Source organism: Oncorhynchus tshawytscha, unplaced genomic scaffold, assembly GCF_018296145.1.
Source record: "Oncorhynchus tshawytscha isolate Ot180627B unplaced genomic scaffold, Otsh_v2.0 Un_contig_766_pilon_pilon, whole genome shotgun sequence".
NCBI lineage: Eukaryota > Metazoa > Chordata > Actinopteri > Salmoniformes > Salmonidae > Oncorhynchus > Oncorhynchus tshawytscha.
Genome location: NW_024609833.1, coordinates 2,825,258 through 2,839,986, shown reverse-complemented (window position 1 = coordinate 2,839,986; position 14,729 = coordinate 2,825,258). Strand labels below are relative to the sequence as shown.

Sequence of the window (14,729 nt, the reverse complement as noted above, 5' to 3'; positions counted from 1 at the left end):
TAAGAATTTGTTCTTAACTAATTTGCCTAATTAAATAAAGATTAAATTAGATTTACTCTGTTTAGTTCTCTATGAGAAGCAAGTTCATTTAAAGGAAAGGTTCATCCATTTTGAATGTTATATTGTTTTTGTGCATCTGAGTGATGTTCTATCGATTCCCTGGGTCATTTCATGTGTATCCGAGTTATTGGCAGTCAAGCAGGCAGAAATCCGTCTCTCACTACACTGGAAATTAAAACCTCTTGAAGCCTAGGGGGCAATATTTTTATGTTTGGAAAAATAACGTTCCCAAAGTAAACAGCCTATTTCTCATGACCAGATGCTAGAATATGCATATAATTGACAGATTAGGATTGAACACACTCTAAAGTTTCCAAAACTGTAAAAATATGGTCTGTGGGTATAACAGAACTGATATTGCAAGCGAAAGCCTGAGGATAATCCAATCAGGAAGAGCCTCTTATTTTGAAACGTCTGTGTTCCTATGCGTGCCTGTCCTCCATTTAAAGGGATATCAACCAGATTCCCTTTTATGTGGCTTCCCTAAGGTGTCAGTCTTTAGACATAGTTTCAGGCTTTTATTTTGAAAAAATGAGCGTGAAGGATCACATTGCGTAAGTGGAGAGGTGGGGGCTCTCAGAGTGAGTTGGTGCGCAATTGAGTAAACTGGCCATTGTTCCTCCCGCTGTTATGGAAAAAGCTACACACTCGGTTGATATATTATCGAATATATATTTTAAAAACTACCTGAGGAATGATTATAAAAAATGTTTGACATATTTCTGTGGACATTATGAAGACTATTTGGAATTTCCGTCTGCGTTGTCGTGACCGCTCTTTCCTGTGGATTTCTGAACGTAACGCGACAAACAAATGTCGGTATTTTGGGTAAAAAAATAATCTTTATGGAACAAATGGAACATTTGCTGTGGAACTGGGAGTCTCGTGAGTGAAAACATCCGAAGATCAAAAGGTAAACGGTTAATTTGATTGCTTTTCTGATTTTCGTGACCAAGCTTCGTGATACTTAGTGTACATAATGCTATGCCAGGCTATCGATAAAATTACAAACGCTTGGATTGCTTTCGCCGTAAAGCATAATTTCACAATCTGAGACGACAGGGTGATTAACAAAAGGCTAAGCTGTGTTTCAAAATATTGCACTTGATTTCATGAATATGAATATTTTCTAGTAATATTATTTGACTGTTGCGCTATGCTATTCAGCGGTTGCAGACGGAAATTATCCCGCTACAGGGATTGGTAGCGGCCGGTTACGACAGAGCCTGGGCGCGAACCCAGTCTCTGATGACACAGCCGGTGCTGCAGTACAGCGCCCTTAACCACTGCGCCACCAGGGAGGCCCCAATGTTGTATTTTTGTTGAAAAAATTAGTACTAATGTTGGGTTTTTGAGCTAACGCCCAATAGACTCCCATTCATGCCTTGAAGCTCCTTGTCCCAGAATGCACGGCGTGGCCCATTGACGTAGCATGGCAACGTTTCCGATCTCCTCAAACGTATATCTGATGTTGCGAATGTTAGACTCCACTCGGCACATTGATATACTGATTGAACATGGTGAGATTGTAGACTCACAAATTAATAGCGCAGTTTGTTTCGCTGATTTTACCACTAGCTAGATACTTTACATTTTGATATTGTCTTTGGTATTATTGTGTGTAGCTACATTTGCTAGCAAGCTAGTCACCTAGCCAGCCCATAGAGAGAGCATTGCAGATTTTGTAGTCAACCTGAGCTGCAGATTTCCACAATGATTTTCCATGTTGCTACCAACCTTATTATAAAAACGGCAAAAATGAAACTTTTGTTCAACACTCCTTCCGTGGTCTCCAACTGCTCTTAAACGCTAGTAAAACCAAATGCATGCTTTTCAACCGTTCGCTGCCTGCACCCGCACGCCCGACTAGCATCACCACCCTGGATGGTTCCGACCTAGAATATGTGGACATCTATAAGTACCTAGGTGTCTGGCTAGACTGTAAACTCTCCTTCCAGACTCATATCAAACATCTCCAATCTAAAATCAAATCTAGAGTCGGCTTTCTATTCCGCAACGAAGCCTCCTTCACTCACGCCGCCAAACTTACCCTAGTAAAACTGACTATCCTACCGATCCTCGACTTCGGCGATGTCATCTACAAAATAGCTTCCAATACTCTGCTCAGCAAACTGGATGCAGTTTATCACAGTGCCATCCGTTTTGTTACTAAAGCACCTTATACCACCCACCACTGCGACCTGTATGCTCTAGTCGGCTGGCCCTCGCTACATATTCGTCGCCAGACCCACTGGCTCCAGGTCATCTACAAGTCCATGCTAGGTAAAGCTCTGCCTTATCTCAGTTCACTGGTCACGATGGCAACACCCACCCGTAGCACGCGCTCCAGCAGGTGTATCTCACTGATCATCCCTAAAGCCAACACCTCATTAGGCCGCCTTTTGTTCCAGTTCACTGCTGCCTGTGACTGGAACGAATTGGAAAAATCAATGAAGTTGGAGACTTTTAGCTCCCTCACCAACTTCAAACATCTGCTATCTGAGCAGCTAACCGATCGCTGAAGCTGTACATAGTCCATCGGTAAATAGCCCACCCAATTTACCTACCTCATCCCCATACTGTTTAGATTTATTTACTTTTCTGCTCTTTTGCACACCAGTATCTCTACCTGTACATGACCATCTGATCATTTATCACTCCAGTGTTAATCTGCAAAATTGTAATTATTCACCTACCTCCTCATGCCTTTTGCACACAATGTATATAGACTTTTTTTCCCTACTGTGTTATTGACTTGTTAATTGTTTACTCCATGTGTAACTCTGTGTTGTCTGTTCACACTGCAATGCTTTATCTTGGCCAGGTCGCAGTTGTAAATGAGAACTTGTTCTCAACTAGCCTACCTGGTTAAATAAAAGGTGAAATAAAAATAAATTAAATAAATTGTTAATACACAAAGTAACCAAAAACCTGATCTAATTGGCATATCCATAATGAGTTTGCAGCAAATCTTCAGCAAACAGAATGTTTGGCACAAATTTGCCGCAACAGTTTGCCACAAAACTCATATTTTTACATGCAAATTAGCTTACCCCAAATTTGCGGCAAATTGGCAAAAGACTGGCCAGAAACCTGTTTTTTTTTGGTAAGGGTTACCTTAGTCCAAAGCAGATACTCATGGCCACAGATGATCCCTCCACGCCCTCCACATAGCCCCGATAGTGACAGTGATCCTGCGGAAGGGATAAAAGAGAATGGCGGCTCAGTAATGTCTTAAAGTGTCAAACAACCACATGTATCAAGAGATGCTATAGGGGAGATGCTAGAAGGCAAAGATGACACCCGGGCCCCTACATGAGGTAATGTCAACCTGGCAAGGCCATTGTCAGTGTTACAATTGACTCAAATTGCATTGCAAGTTATATCATCGTGTTAGCCACAGTCAATTTAAGAGCCTAATTTCTTGTGACAGAAAATGTGAAATCTTTGGGTGAGGTGATGAATCTTTATTTGGTGCAGCATCAGGCAAGCGTGTCACTCAATGTTGACGATTCAAGATGGGGCTTGACGTGGAGGTAAAGATTTGGTCCTGAGTTCATGTCGAGGTTTGCAAATAAATGAGGCCTACTTCTAACCCATGCACATATTGCAGAGCAATGTCCTTTCAAAGTTAGAAATTATTTTAAAAAGTCCACTGAAATGGTTTCACGTGAATTGACAGTATTGTAGGGGTTAATTGAGGTCCAATTTAAATAACACCATTAAACATGTTTGGCGTTTGTCTGTAATCTCCCCCTGGCTATCTATAGGGAAATGCTGTGTCCTATCCCTTTAAGCATTCTTGGCAGCACCCTGCTCTCTTACAATAGCATTAGCTAATTGTCTTAGCCTTGATGCCCAACATGTAGAGAATTAGAACTCTGGGAGCTCACTGAAACAAAGTAAAGTAACAAAGGTTCAGAGAGTTTCCTCTGAGTATAGGGCAATCGGATGGTATGGTAGACCCATCAATAATTCTGTCCATATAATCTTAAAGGCAAAACAGATCCTAGATCTTACACAGACACTTTAGGGATATACACATGACCAAATGTATCAAGACACATTACAAAATCATGGGCATTAACATAGAGTTGGTCCCCCCTTTGCTGCTATAACAGCCTCCACTCTTCTGGAAAGGGTTTCCAATAGATATTGGAACATTGCATGGTTTCTAGGCTAATGGTGTTGATGTGAGCCATTACCAGCCTTGCAAAGCAATTCATGGCTTCGGACGTGAGTGCTACGGGTCTGTAGTCATTTTGGCAGGTTGCCTTTGTGTTCTTGGGCACAGGGACTATGGTGGTCTGCTTGAAACATGTTGGTATTACAGACTCAAATCAGGGACATGTTGAAAATGTCAGTGAAGACACTTGCCAGTTAGTCAGCACATGCCCGGAGCACACGTCCTGGTAAGCCGTCTGGCCCTGCAGCCTTGTATGTGGACCTGTTTAAAGGTCTTACTCACGTCTGCTACGGAGAGCGTGATCACACAGTCGTCCGAAACAGCTGATTCTCTCATGCATGCCTCAGTGTTGCTTGCCTCGAAGCAAGCATAGAAGTGATTTAGCTCATCTGGTAGGCTCGTGTCACTGGGCAGCTCACGGCTGTTCTTCCCTTTGTAGTATGTAATAGTTTGCAAGCCCTGTCACATCCGACAAGCGTCGGAGCCGGTGTAGTATGATTCAATCTTAGCCCTGTATTGACACTTTGCCTGTTTGATGGTTCATTGCAGGGCATAGCGGGATTTCTTGTGAGCTTCCGAGTTAGAGTCCCGCACCTTGAAAGCGGCAGCTCTACCCTTTAGCTCAGTGCGAATGGCTTCTGGTTGGGGTATTTACATACAGTCACTGTGGGGACAATGTCCTCGATGCACTTATTGGTAAAGCCAGTGACTGATGTGGTGTACTCCTCAATGCCATCGGAAGAATCCCGGAACATGTTCCAGTCTGTGATAGCAAAACAGTCCTGTAGTTTAGCATCTGCTTCATCTGATCACTTTTCTATAGACCGAGTTACTGGTGTTTCCTGCTTTAATTTTTGCTTGAAAGCAGAAATCAGGAGGATAGAGTTGTGGTTGGATTTACCAAATGGAGGGCGAGGGAGAGCTTTGTATGTGTCTCTGTGTGTGGAGTACAGGTAATCTAGAATTTCTCCCCCTCTGGTAGCACATTTAACATGTTGATAGAGATTTGGTAGAACTGATTTAAGTGAATAACTGATGAATTTACAAACGCTCAACATCCTGTTAAAATATGGTTGTGTCAGTAAAAAGCGTAATTCAATTGTTGCCAACATCAGTCACCAAAGCTCTGGATAACATGAAAACAGCCTAACCAGCTTTGCTAGGGTGAGTAAAATGGTCAGAGTGAGGTTCTCTCATTTGTGTCTGGAAGTAGCTAGCAAGCTAGCCAATGTTAGCTTGGGTGCTTGACTGCCATTGTGAGGTCAGAACATTCGGATCAACCCTACTCATCGGCCAGAGTGTCCGGTGTGCATGCTCAACGCTCCGAGAGCGAAGCGCTTTGGATTTACGAACGGACAATATGACAGCACAGTTGCAGTCACCAACGCTCTGGATAACATAACAGCCTAACCAGCTCTGTAAGGGCGAGTAATGTTAAATGTGAGCTGTTCGAGCATTTGCATCTGGAAGTAGCTAGCAGGTTAGCTTGGGTGCTGTTAGTACAGAACGCTCAGATAAACCTTTAAAAAGAAGGGTGGGGCTAAAACTTAAGAGGGTGTGAACGATGCTGAATGGGTGTAGACAAAGAAAGGCTCTCCAGTAGTAGTACCAAAACATTCAAAGGCCGTTTTCTCAAAAGTGAGTTTACAAGTTTATCAACTTTCAAACCAAAATTATCTTCCCATTGTTCCTCAACTGTAGTGTATGATATTCAATTTCCTAGCTCTCTCTCTACTTTTATCCAAAGTAAAAAACTATTTCAAAATTTGGTTACATAAGACCGATTTGAGCCGGATGGTCACATTTCTTACTTCCTGTGACTCGCTCCGTGTAAGGTTTGTTAAAATAACAAAACAATACGAAGGTTAACAAATCACACGTAGAGCAGAATTTTCCCTCTCAATTCTTTGACTTCATTTAAAAATGTTCTCATTTGTATCGCATTTTCACTAACAAATGTTAAGACTATCAAAAAGATTGAGAGCTGAAATACTAGAATTGGGGTGCCCAATCAAAAACACATTTTGACCAATGGGTAAAATAATATGGTCGTTGTGTCGATAATCCTCTAAGACTAATGGTCCAAACCTCATGTATTGAGCATAATCCGTATTTCAGAGGAAAAAAAGAATAATGCACCATGTCAGCTGTGTTGGATTCTGTGCAAGAATTAAAGGCTACCTGACAAGCTCACTTTCCCGTTACACTAATCTTTCTTCTTGAATCCGCAGGACAAACTATAAAAAGGTAAGATGGATATCGATTGAGACATTACTTGTTGCATTTTAGTATATGCTTTTCATATTAGAAATTCCTGTAATTCTTAGATTTCTCACAAAAACAAGAGTATCTGAAATTTCAACGGAGCACTGAGCGTATACCAAGCTTCTTAATTAATTCAGCTTGTGTCATGCACATTTCGACCCACAAAAACAACTTTGACCACAAAATGTAAAATCCTCAAAAGTTGTTTCAAGAAACTTGCACTGTCAGAGCTTGGTGTTTATTATCAGATGGTTAAGAAATTAGGTGACGAAATCTGACTTTTTGGATATAATGTTAATGATACAGTATGTTAGAGAAAGACCCCACTGAAAAATATGAATAATCATATTTGTCTTGGTAAAATGTATAACATAAGGAAGTGAAGTTACCACCAAAGTGTGTTTTCACCCACTCTGGGTAGACATCATACTATAGCACACTGACAGTATCCAACACAAACATCTATTTCTTGATCCTGATCAACCTTGTCCTACTATTTCGCCCCAGATCCAGTGACGAGAAAATACCCCCTTAAAATTCATGACTCTGGTTTGCCGACAACTTCGAAATCAGACTCATTTTTGTGGCACAAAAAAAAGTCAGTCGTAGAGCAGGGAAGACATTGCTAATTTCTTATGTGCATAGTTATGGAATATGTGAGCTATATCAAGGGAAGGGATCCAAGTTAAAGCATTACAGGAAAATCCCCTCTTTTCCAGACATCCTCCATTGACTTCTTCCCAGTAATACCAAAACAAAAAGTCCTCCAGCATGGCTGAGGAAAATGTATTGTATAATAAAAATAGTATATCAGAATATAGTAAGTATAGGCCACATTCACATTTTGTTCACAGGAGTGTCATTTTTAAACTGCCAAAGTGAAAAGCTCCTTATTTAGCACTATACACCATTTGTCTAAATCTCTGCACTTTGACATGTTTAAACAGAAAGGACTGAAAAATATCCTCAAAAAAACTCTAGTCGTATGTTGCAACTGAGAATGTCACATTGCGCCATGGCCCTGCCCAGTGTCTGTGAGAAGGTTCTCCAGGTGTTGATAATAGGAACAGCCTTCTACAACAGACAGAATATGGCAATTTTTGTCATTCTAGGCTCTTGCTAACATTTTCACGACAGTCTGCACAATTAGATTATATCGCTCATCTGCCGATGCCCTTATGGCTCAGGAATCATAATTTGGTTGCATTTGAAATGTAGGCAATGGCATTCATGGAGGCATCAAACAGACCAGTTCCAACATAGGCTTGATGTAGAATTGAATGAGATTGGCAATACAAAAAAAATGATAGGCCATTTCTTGCCTCCTGCTGTGAACAAAGGAACATGTGAGACTCCCGATTGTCAATTACAATAACATTTGACTGACTTGTTCACAACAGTACTGATTTTAATCAAAATATTTAAGTGTGTTTCCTGTTACTCAGCATTTGTCATTAGACAGCGATGTCACAACATGCCAGTACGACCATGAGCCTTTAATCCAGATCCACAAATCCCCCTTTCTGATAGGCTCCCTGGGGATCCTGAGTCAGACGGGGGATCATGACAACCGGACAGCACAGCCTTCTACAGTCCCACCCTCTAGGGGTCAAACAAATGCCAAAGAGTCTACAAAAGTCCTGCCCCCATCTCTGTAATGTCTTGTGATATACTGTTAACATGGCAAGATTACCATCTCTGTGACCTTCTCAATGTAAAACAAATGCAGAAGATGGACGTCTTCACACACCACCCATATTTCATCTGTCTAGCCAAAAAGGAGAAAGTGCTGGGGATGGTCTAGTTCTATTCTATTTCCCTCTCCATCATTTCTTCAGTGTATTGATCAATAAAAGACTACACATTTAAAACATGTTTTATTTAAAATGAAATAGTTTAAAGGCATTCCTGACTGTACAGTAGGTCTCTCTGTATGCCAGACGGTTACATCATCTTCCCAGAACTGCTGCTCTTAGTCATGATTTTTGTGAGCTAAGTTTGGACTCATTATGAATATGCAGAGGGGGAAACCAGTGCTTAAAGTAAGAACGCGCTATACGCTTTCTTCTGCAAAATGCATACATTTCCACAAAACATAGCTGATAACAGTACTAAAATGTCAGCGTCATACAGGAAGTAAAACAGAGTCAGCAGTAAATTGTGTGGAGGACAACTGAATGATGACGTGATGAATGTGTGTGTCTTTAAACCCAAAACAACTCCCTTCCTCCATCAGAATGGGAGTTGCTTCCGCCTATTCATCGCCTATTCATCTTCCGCCGACTCCATCCAAACAGGAAATTAATAGTGACGCACCAATATTACATTTTTGGCCGATACCGATATTTTCCTTGCCAAAAAAAACAATAGCTATAACCGATATTTAAAATTTTAGAGGCTTTTAAAGCATTTTAGGACAGTTAAATAGTCACACACACACGGAAGCAGCGGTCTAAGGCACAGCATCTCAGGGCAAGAGGTGTCACTATAGTCCCTGATTCGAATCCAGACTGTATCACATCTGGCTGTGATTGGGAGTCCCATAGGGCGGCGAACAATTGGCCCAGCGTTGTCCAGGTTTGGCCGGGTTAGGCCGTCACTGTAAATAAGAATTTGTTCTTAACTGACTTTCCTAGTTAGAGGTTAGACACACCATATTGACCAAAAAGTTATTTTGGCATTTACGTATGTCCCCATTTCTTTCACTTACTTGCTGTGCTGTTTCGTTGTTAATTTGTTCAGTTGTTTCATTCTCAATCAGGATTTCTATGGAACACCGTTTGGGTCTTTGCATGTCAAAAAAGATACATTAACAATAAGCTTGTTGACCAATCAGGACCTGAATATGACTGCACATAATTTAACACGTTCATACATTCTTTACGTAGTTATTACACATTGATTACACTATCAATTGTATTTCAGGTGTCTCGCTGGTGCTGGTCATAAAAAGTTTGTTAGCTCATAGATGCAAAGAATGTTCTCCAAAAACATAGCAAAACGACATCTGTTTCAGTAGCTACAGTGCCTTGCGAAAGTATTCGGCCCTCTTGAACTTTGCGACCTTTTGCCACATTTCAGGCTTCAAACATAAAGATATAAAACTGTAGTTTTTGTGAAGAATCAACAAGTGGGACACAATCATGAAGTGGAACGACATTTATTGGATATTTCAAACTTTAACAAATCAAAAACTGAAAAATTGGGCGTCCAAAATATCTTGGGTATTGAGTAGAGGTCGACCGATTATGATTTTTCAACGCCAATACCGATTATTGGAGGGCCAAAAAAAAAGCCGATACCGATTAAAATTGGAAGATTTTTATATACATGTGTAATAATGGCAACAATACTGAATGAACACTAACATTAACTTAATACATAAATAAAACCAATTTAGTCTCAAATAAATAATGAAACATGTTCAATTTGGTTTAAATAATGCAAAAACACAATGTTGGAGAAGTAAAATTGCAATATGTGCCATGTAAAAAACTTAACTTTAAGTTCCTTGCTCAGAACATAAGATATAAAAGTTGGTGGTTCCTTTTAACATGAGTCTTCAATATTCCCAGTTAAAAGGTTTTAGGTTGAAGTTATTATAGGACTATTTCTCTCTATACCATTTCTATTTCACATACCTTTGACTATTGGATGTTCTTATAGGCACTATAGTATTTCCAGCCTAATCTTGGGAGTTGATAGGCTTGAAGTCATAAACAGCGCTGCGCTTCAAGCATCGCAAAGCGCTGCTGGCAAATGCAGGAAAGTGCTGTTTGAATGAATGCTTACAAGCCTGCTGCTGCCTACCACCGCTCAGTCAGACTGCTCTATCAAATATAAAATCAGACTTAATTATAATATAATAAACACACAGAAATAGGAGCCTAGGTCATTAATATGGTCAAATCTGGAAACTATAATTTCGAAAACAAAACGTTTATTCTTTCAGTGAAATACGGAACCGTTCAGTATTTCATCGAACGGGTGGCAACCCTAAGTCTAAATATTGCTGTTACATTGCACAACCTTCAATGTTGTCATAATTATTTAAAATTCTGGCAAATTAATTACGGATTTTGTTAGGAAGAAATGGTCTCCACACAGTTTGTAACGAGCCATGTGGCCCAAACTGCTCCATATATCCTGACTCTGCTTACACTGAACGTAAGAGAAGTGACACAATTTCCCTAGTTAATATTGCTTGCTAACATTAATTTATTTTAACTAAATATGCAGGTTTAAAAAAATATATACTTCTGTGTATTGATTTTAAGAAAGGCATTGATGTTTATGGTTAGGTACATTTGTGGGCCGAATGTGCTTTTTTCGCGAATGCGCTTTTGTTAAATCACCCATTTGGCGAAGTAGGTTGTGATTCGATGATAAATTAACAGACACCTCATTGATTATATGCAACGCAGGACAAGCTAGTTAAACCAGTAATATCATCAACCATGTCTAGTTAACTAGTGATTATGTTAAGATTGATTGTTTTTTATGAAAAGTTTAATGCTAGCTAGCAACTTACCTTGGCTCCTTGCTGCACTCGCGTAACAGGTGGTCAGCCTGCCACGCAGTCTCCTCGTGGATTGCAATGTAATCGGCATCCAAAAACGCAGATTACAGATTGTTATGAAAACTTGAAATCCGCCCTAATTAAATCCGCTATGACGATTAATCGGTCGACCTCTAGTATTGAGTAGACTGTTACCCCATTTCATTGATACCCAATCCTTAGGTAAAGCTGTACAATGTGAATGTCAATACACACAATAGGCTGACTGGGGAAGTGATTTCACAAGGTCATGCGAAAAGAGCTACAACGCTAATATTTGGGTAAACTCTTCACAGTTGTGTTCTGTGGGTGTCACCGAGTAGACGGATACCCCATTTCATTGCTTCACATTCCAATCGTGTTTAACATTATCTAGTCTAAATATGGCATGATTCCACCAATTGTAACCTTCATCACTTTCAAAGAGGTACTTTAATTTTGAAGGCAAACCACAAATTACACTATTGTGCCTAATCCTTATTGTGGCTAGCTTCACGACACATAACCCGGTCAGGTCGAGCCTCACAAGCAAGCTGCCTGCTTATAACATTGGCTTTGGGCAACAGGGTTAAGTAGCAGGCTAGCTATGTATTTTCATTAACTGAAGTTCATTTGGCGAACAACAAGTGGCTACCTAGATTCCTAAATAATTTCTAAGAATAATGAAAACGACTGCAGTTTCTACTGGGCATTGTTTTCAGGCTGGTTGTATTGATGCTAGCTCGGTACCAAGCTAAAGCTAGCTAGCTACCCCAGAAGTTGCGGACAAACAAATAATGCTTTATTACCAACGTGGTATTGTAAACACATAGCTCGTGGCCGGTGTTAGCTTGTTTGAATAATGTTTTTTACAGCTTTGACAGTGCTACTGATAGTAGTGGTGGAGCTTGGCGTGCATGTGCAAATAGTGTTATTGCCAAATAGTGTCATTTGACGTGTATCTTTTTTGACACGCAAAGACCTAAACGGCGTTCCATAGTATGTCGTGAAGTTAATAGCAGTGACACTATTACTCTAACTCCGGTAGGGCAACATCTGAAAAATATCACACTTAGTAGTGCTCGACCATTCACGAAAGCCAACTTCAACCACGACAGAGAACGGTTGATTGTCAAGGGCAATGAATTCCATTATCTTGGTGTTAATGGATTTCGCCTTTGAGTTGTCTAGCTGAAATTCTTGCTCTTTCAAATGACTGCTTGATCCACAAAGCAGACGTTGTTGGCTAGGTTAGGAATGCTGTGTGGCAGGTGTAGTGAAACATTTTACGTGGCATCATTACCTCATGTACCTACATTTTATAGGTATGCACGTCAGCTTTGACATCGGCGTTAAACTAGACATCGGGACGATACCGATGCTGGCATTGTTAGCTAATATCGGCTGATTCCGATATACCGTGCATCCCTAGAAATGAACGCCAATTAATTAGTAGATAGAACTATTTCATTGTACCTTCACGATCCTGACAGCAGGGCTGTAACAGTCTTGTAGTGCAGAGGAGACCCAAGTTCAACCCAGTCGGTCTCATACAAATAGGACATCCAATCAAAAAGACTAAGAATTCATTGTGGATGGTTGTACTGAAGTGACTGTTTTTATCGGATAGTATGATACTTTTAACATGAGTTTCTGTTTTAAAGAAACATAGTTATCCATTAAATCACACAAAAACAGGTTGGGTAGAAGAGGCCATTTCCACAGCACACGTTTCTATACAAGGCAGTCGCAAATCAGTCAATAAAAAGCTATGAGAAAGAAGTGCATTTGAGAGATGTTAAATGGGTGATACATTGTCAGTGCCCTGTTGGGTTAGGTGATGAGCATACCGATATTATCATATATCCATGATATCACAATAAATGATAAATGATAGTCAGGTCCAAAATTATTGGCACCGATTATAAAGATGAACAAAAAAGACTGCATAAAATAATTAATTAAAATACTGAGCTAAAATGTATTTTTATTATACTAATACAATTGCTCATGAAAACAGCTCTTTGGCCACACATACCAGTGGTGGGTTTTGGGTTGAAAAAAACCCATACCTACTACAAAACATGGTGGTGGATATTTGATGTTATGGGGCTATTTGGCTTCCACTGGTCCTGGGGCCTTTTTTAAGGTCAACAATGGCCTCATTAACTTTTTCCAGTATCAGGACATTTTATCCAAAAACCTGGTTGCCTCTGCCAGGAGGCTGAAACTTGGCCACAAGTGGATCTTCCAGCAAGACAATAACCCCAAGCACACATCAGAATCCAAAAAGAAATTATTAATTGACCACATAATTAACATTTTGCAATGGCCATCTCAGTACATAAGCGCAGACAAAGCATATCAAGGTTCTGGTAAGATGATGTTTGGAGGAATGGTCTAAAATCCCTCCCAATGTGTTCTCCAATCTCATAAAACATTATAGAAAAAGGCTCAAGGTATTCAAAACAGATGTATTAGTTAAATAATATAATTTCCCAAATGTTTTGAGCATGCAATATAGCTCAGTATCTGTATTATATATTTGTGCCAATAATTTTGGACCTGACTGACTGTGCATGTACACACACACACACAGAGTGTACAAAACATTGGGAACGTCTGCGTTTTCCATGACAGACTGACCAGGTAAAAATCTATGATTCCTTATTGGTGTCACTTTTTAAATCCACTTCAAATCAGTGTGGCTGAAGGGGAGGCGACATGTTAAAGAAAGATGTTTAAGCCTTGAGACATGGATTGTGTGCCATGGAAACCCATTTGAAATCTAAGATTTCCCTTCAGTGGAACGAAGAAAAAACTCCAAAGACCATTATTCCCCCTCCAACAAACAATACAGTTGCCACTATGCATTGGGGCAGGTAGCGTTCTCATGGCATCCGCCAAACCCCGATTCAGACTGCCAGATGGTGAAGCGTGATTCATCACTCCAGAGAACCCGTTTCCACTGTATACCTCCACTACACTACTTTGATACACATCCGTAGGGATTAAGTAGTGAGTATAAGCAATGCCCACTGAACGAAATGTGGGTATACGGATTATACCGGAGTCTACAACACTGGCCCTTCGCGTTTTACAAAAAGTGCACTCCTACATGAGTGCGCTGGTATTATGGTTTCTGTCCTTTCAGAATCAAAAACCTGTCACACAATGAAGGCCTATTGGTTCACCACTGTGCAAACATGTCTATAATAACAGATAGGCTGTTAAGATATTCATGTTTCAAGTAAGGAGTATATACAGGTGCCTTCGGAAAGTATTCAGACATTCACTTTTAGCACATTTTGTTATGGTACAGCCTTAATCTAAAAAGGATAAAAAATAAAAAAAACCTGAGCAATCTGCACACAATACCCCATAATAACAAAGCAAAAATAGGTTGTTCAACATTTTTTCAAATGTATTAAACAGAAATACCTTATATAAATAAGTATTCAAACCCTTTGCTATGAGACTCGAAGTTGAGCTCAGGTTCATCCTGTTTCCATTGATCATCCTTCAGATGTTTCTACAACTTGGATTCCACCTGTGGTAAATTCAAATCAAATTTTATTTGTCACATACACATGGTTAGCAGACGTTAATGCAAGCGAAATGCTTGTGCTTCTAGTTCCGACCATGCAGTAATATCTAACCTAACCATTTCACAACAACTAC

The 14,729-nt window shown here is 40.1% G+C and overlaps 1 protein-coding gene across 3 annotated transcripts in view; it reads right to left on the bottom strand.

The window, feature by feature from the left end:
- The window catches only part of adam9 (ADAM metallopeptidase domain 9), an 89,982-nt gene that overhangs the window by 40,793 nt on the left and 34,460 nt on the right, over positions 1-14,729 (bottom strand). For all 3 annotated transcript variants that reach the window (XM_024418381.2, XM_024418380.2, XM_024418382.2), the window contains one exon: positions 3,178-3,254. In XM_024418381.2, coding sequence (XP_024274149.1) covers positions 3,178-3,254 — 77 coding nt within the window. The remainder of the gene's footprint in view (positions 1-3,177; positions 3,255-14,729) is intronic.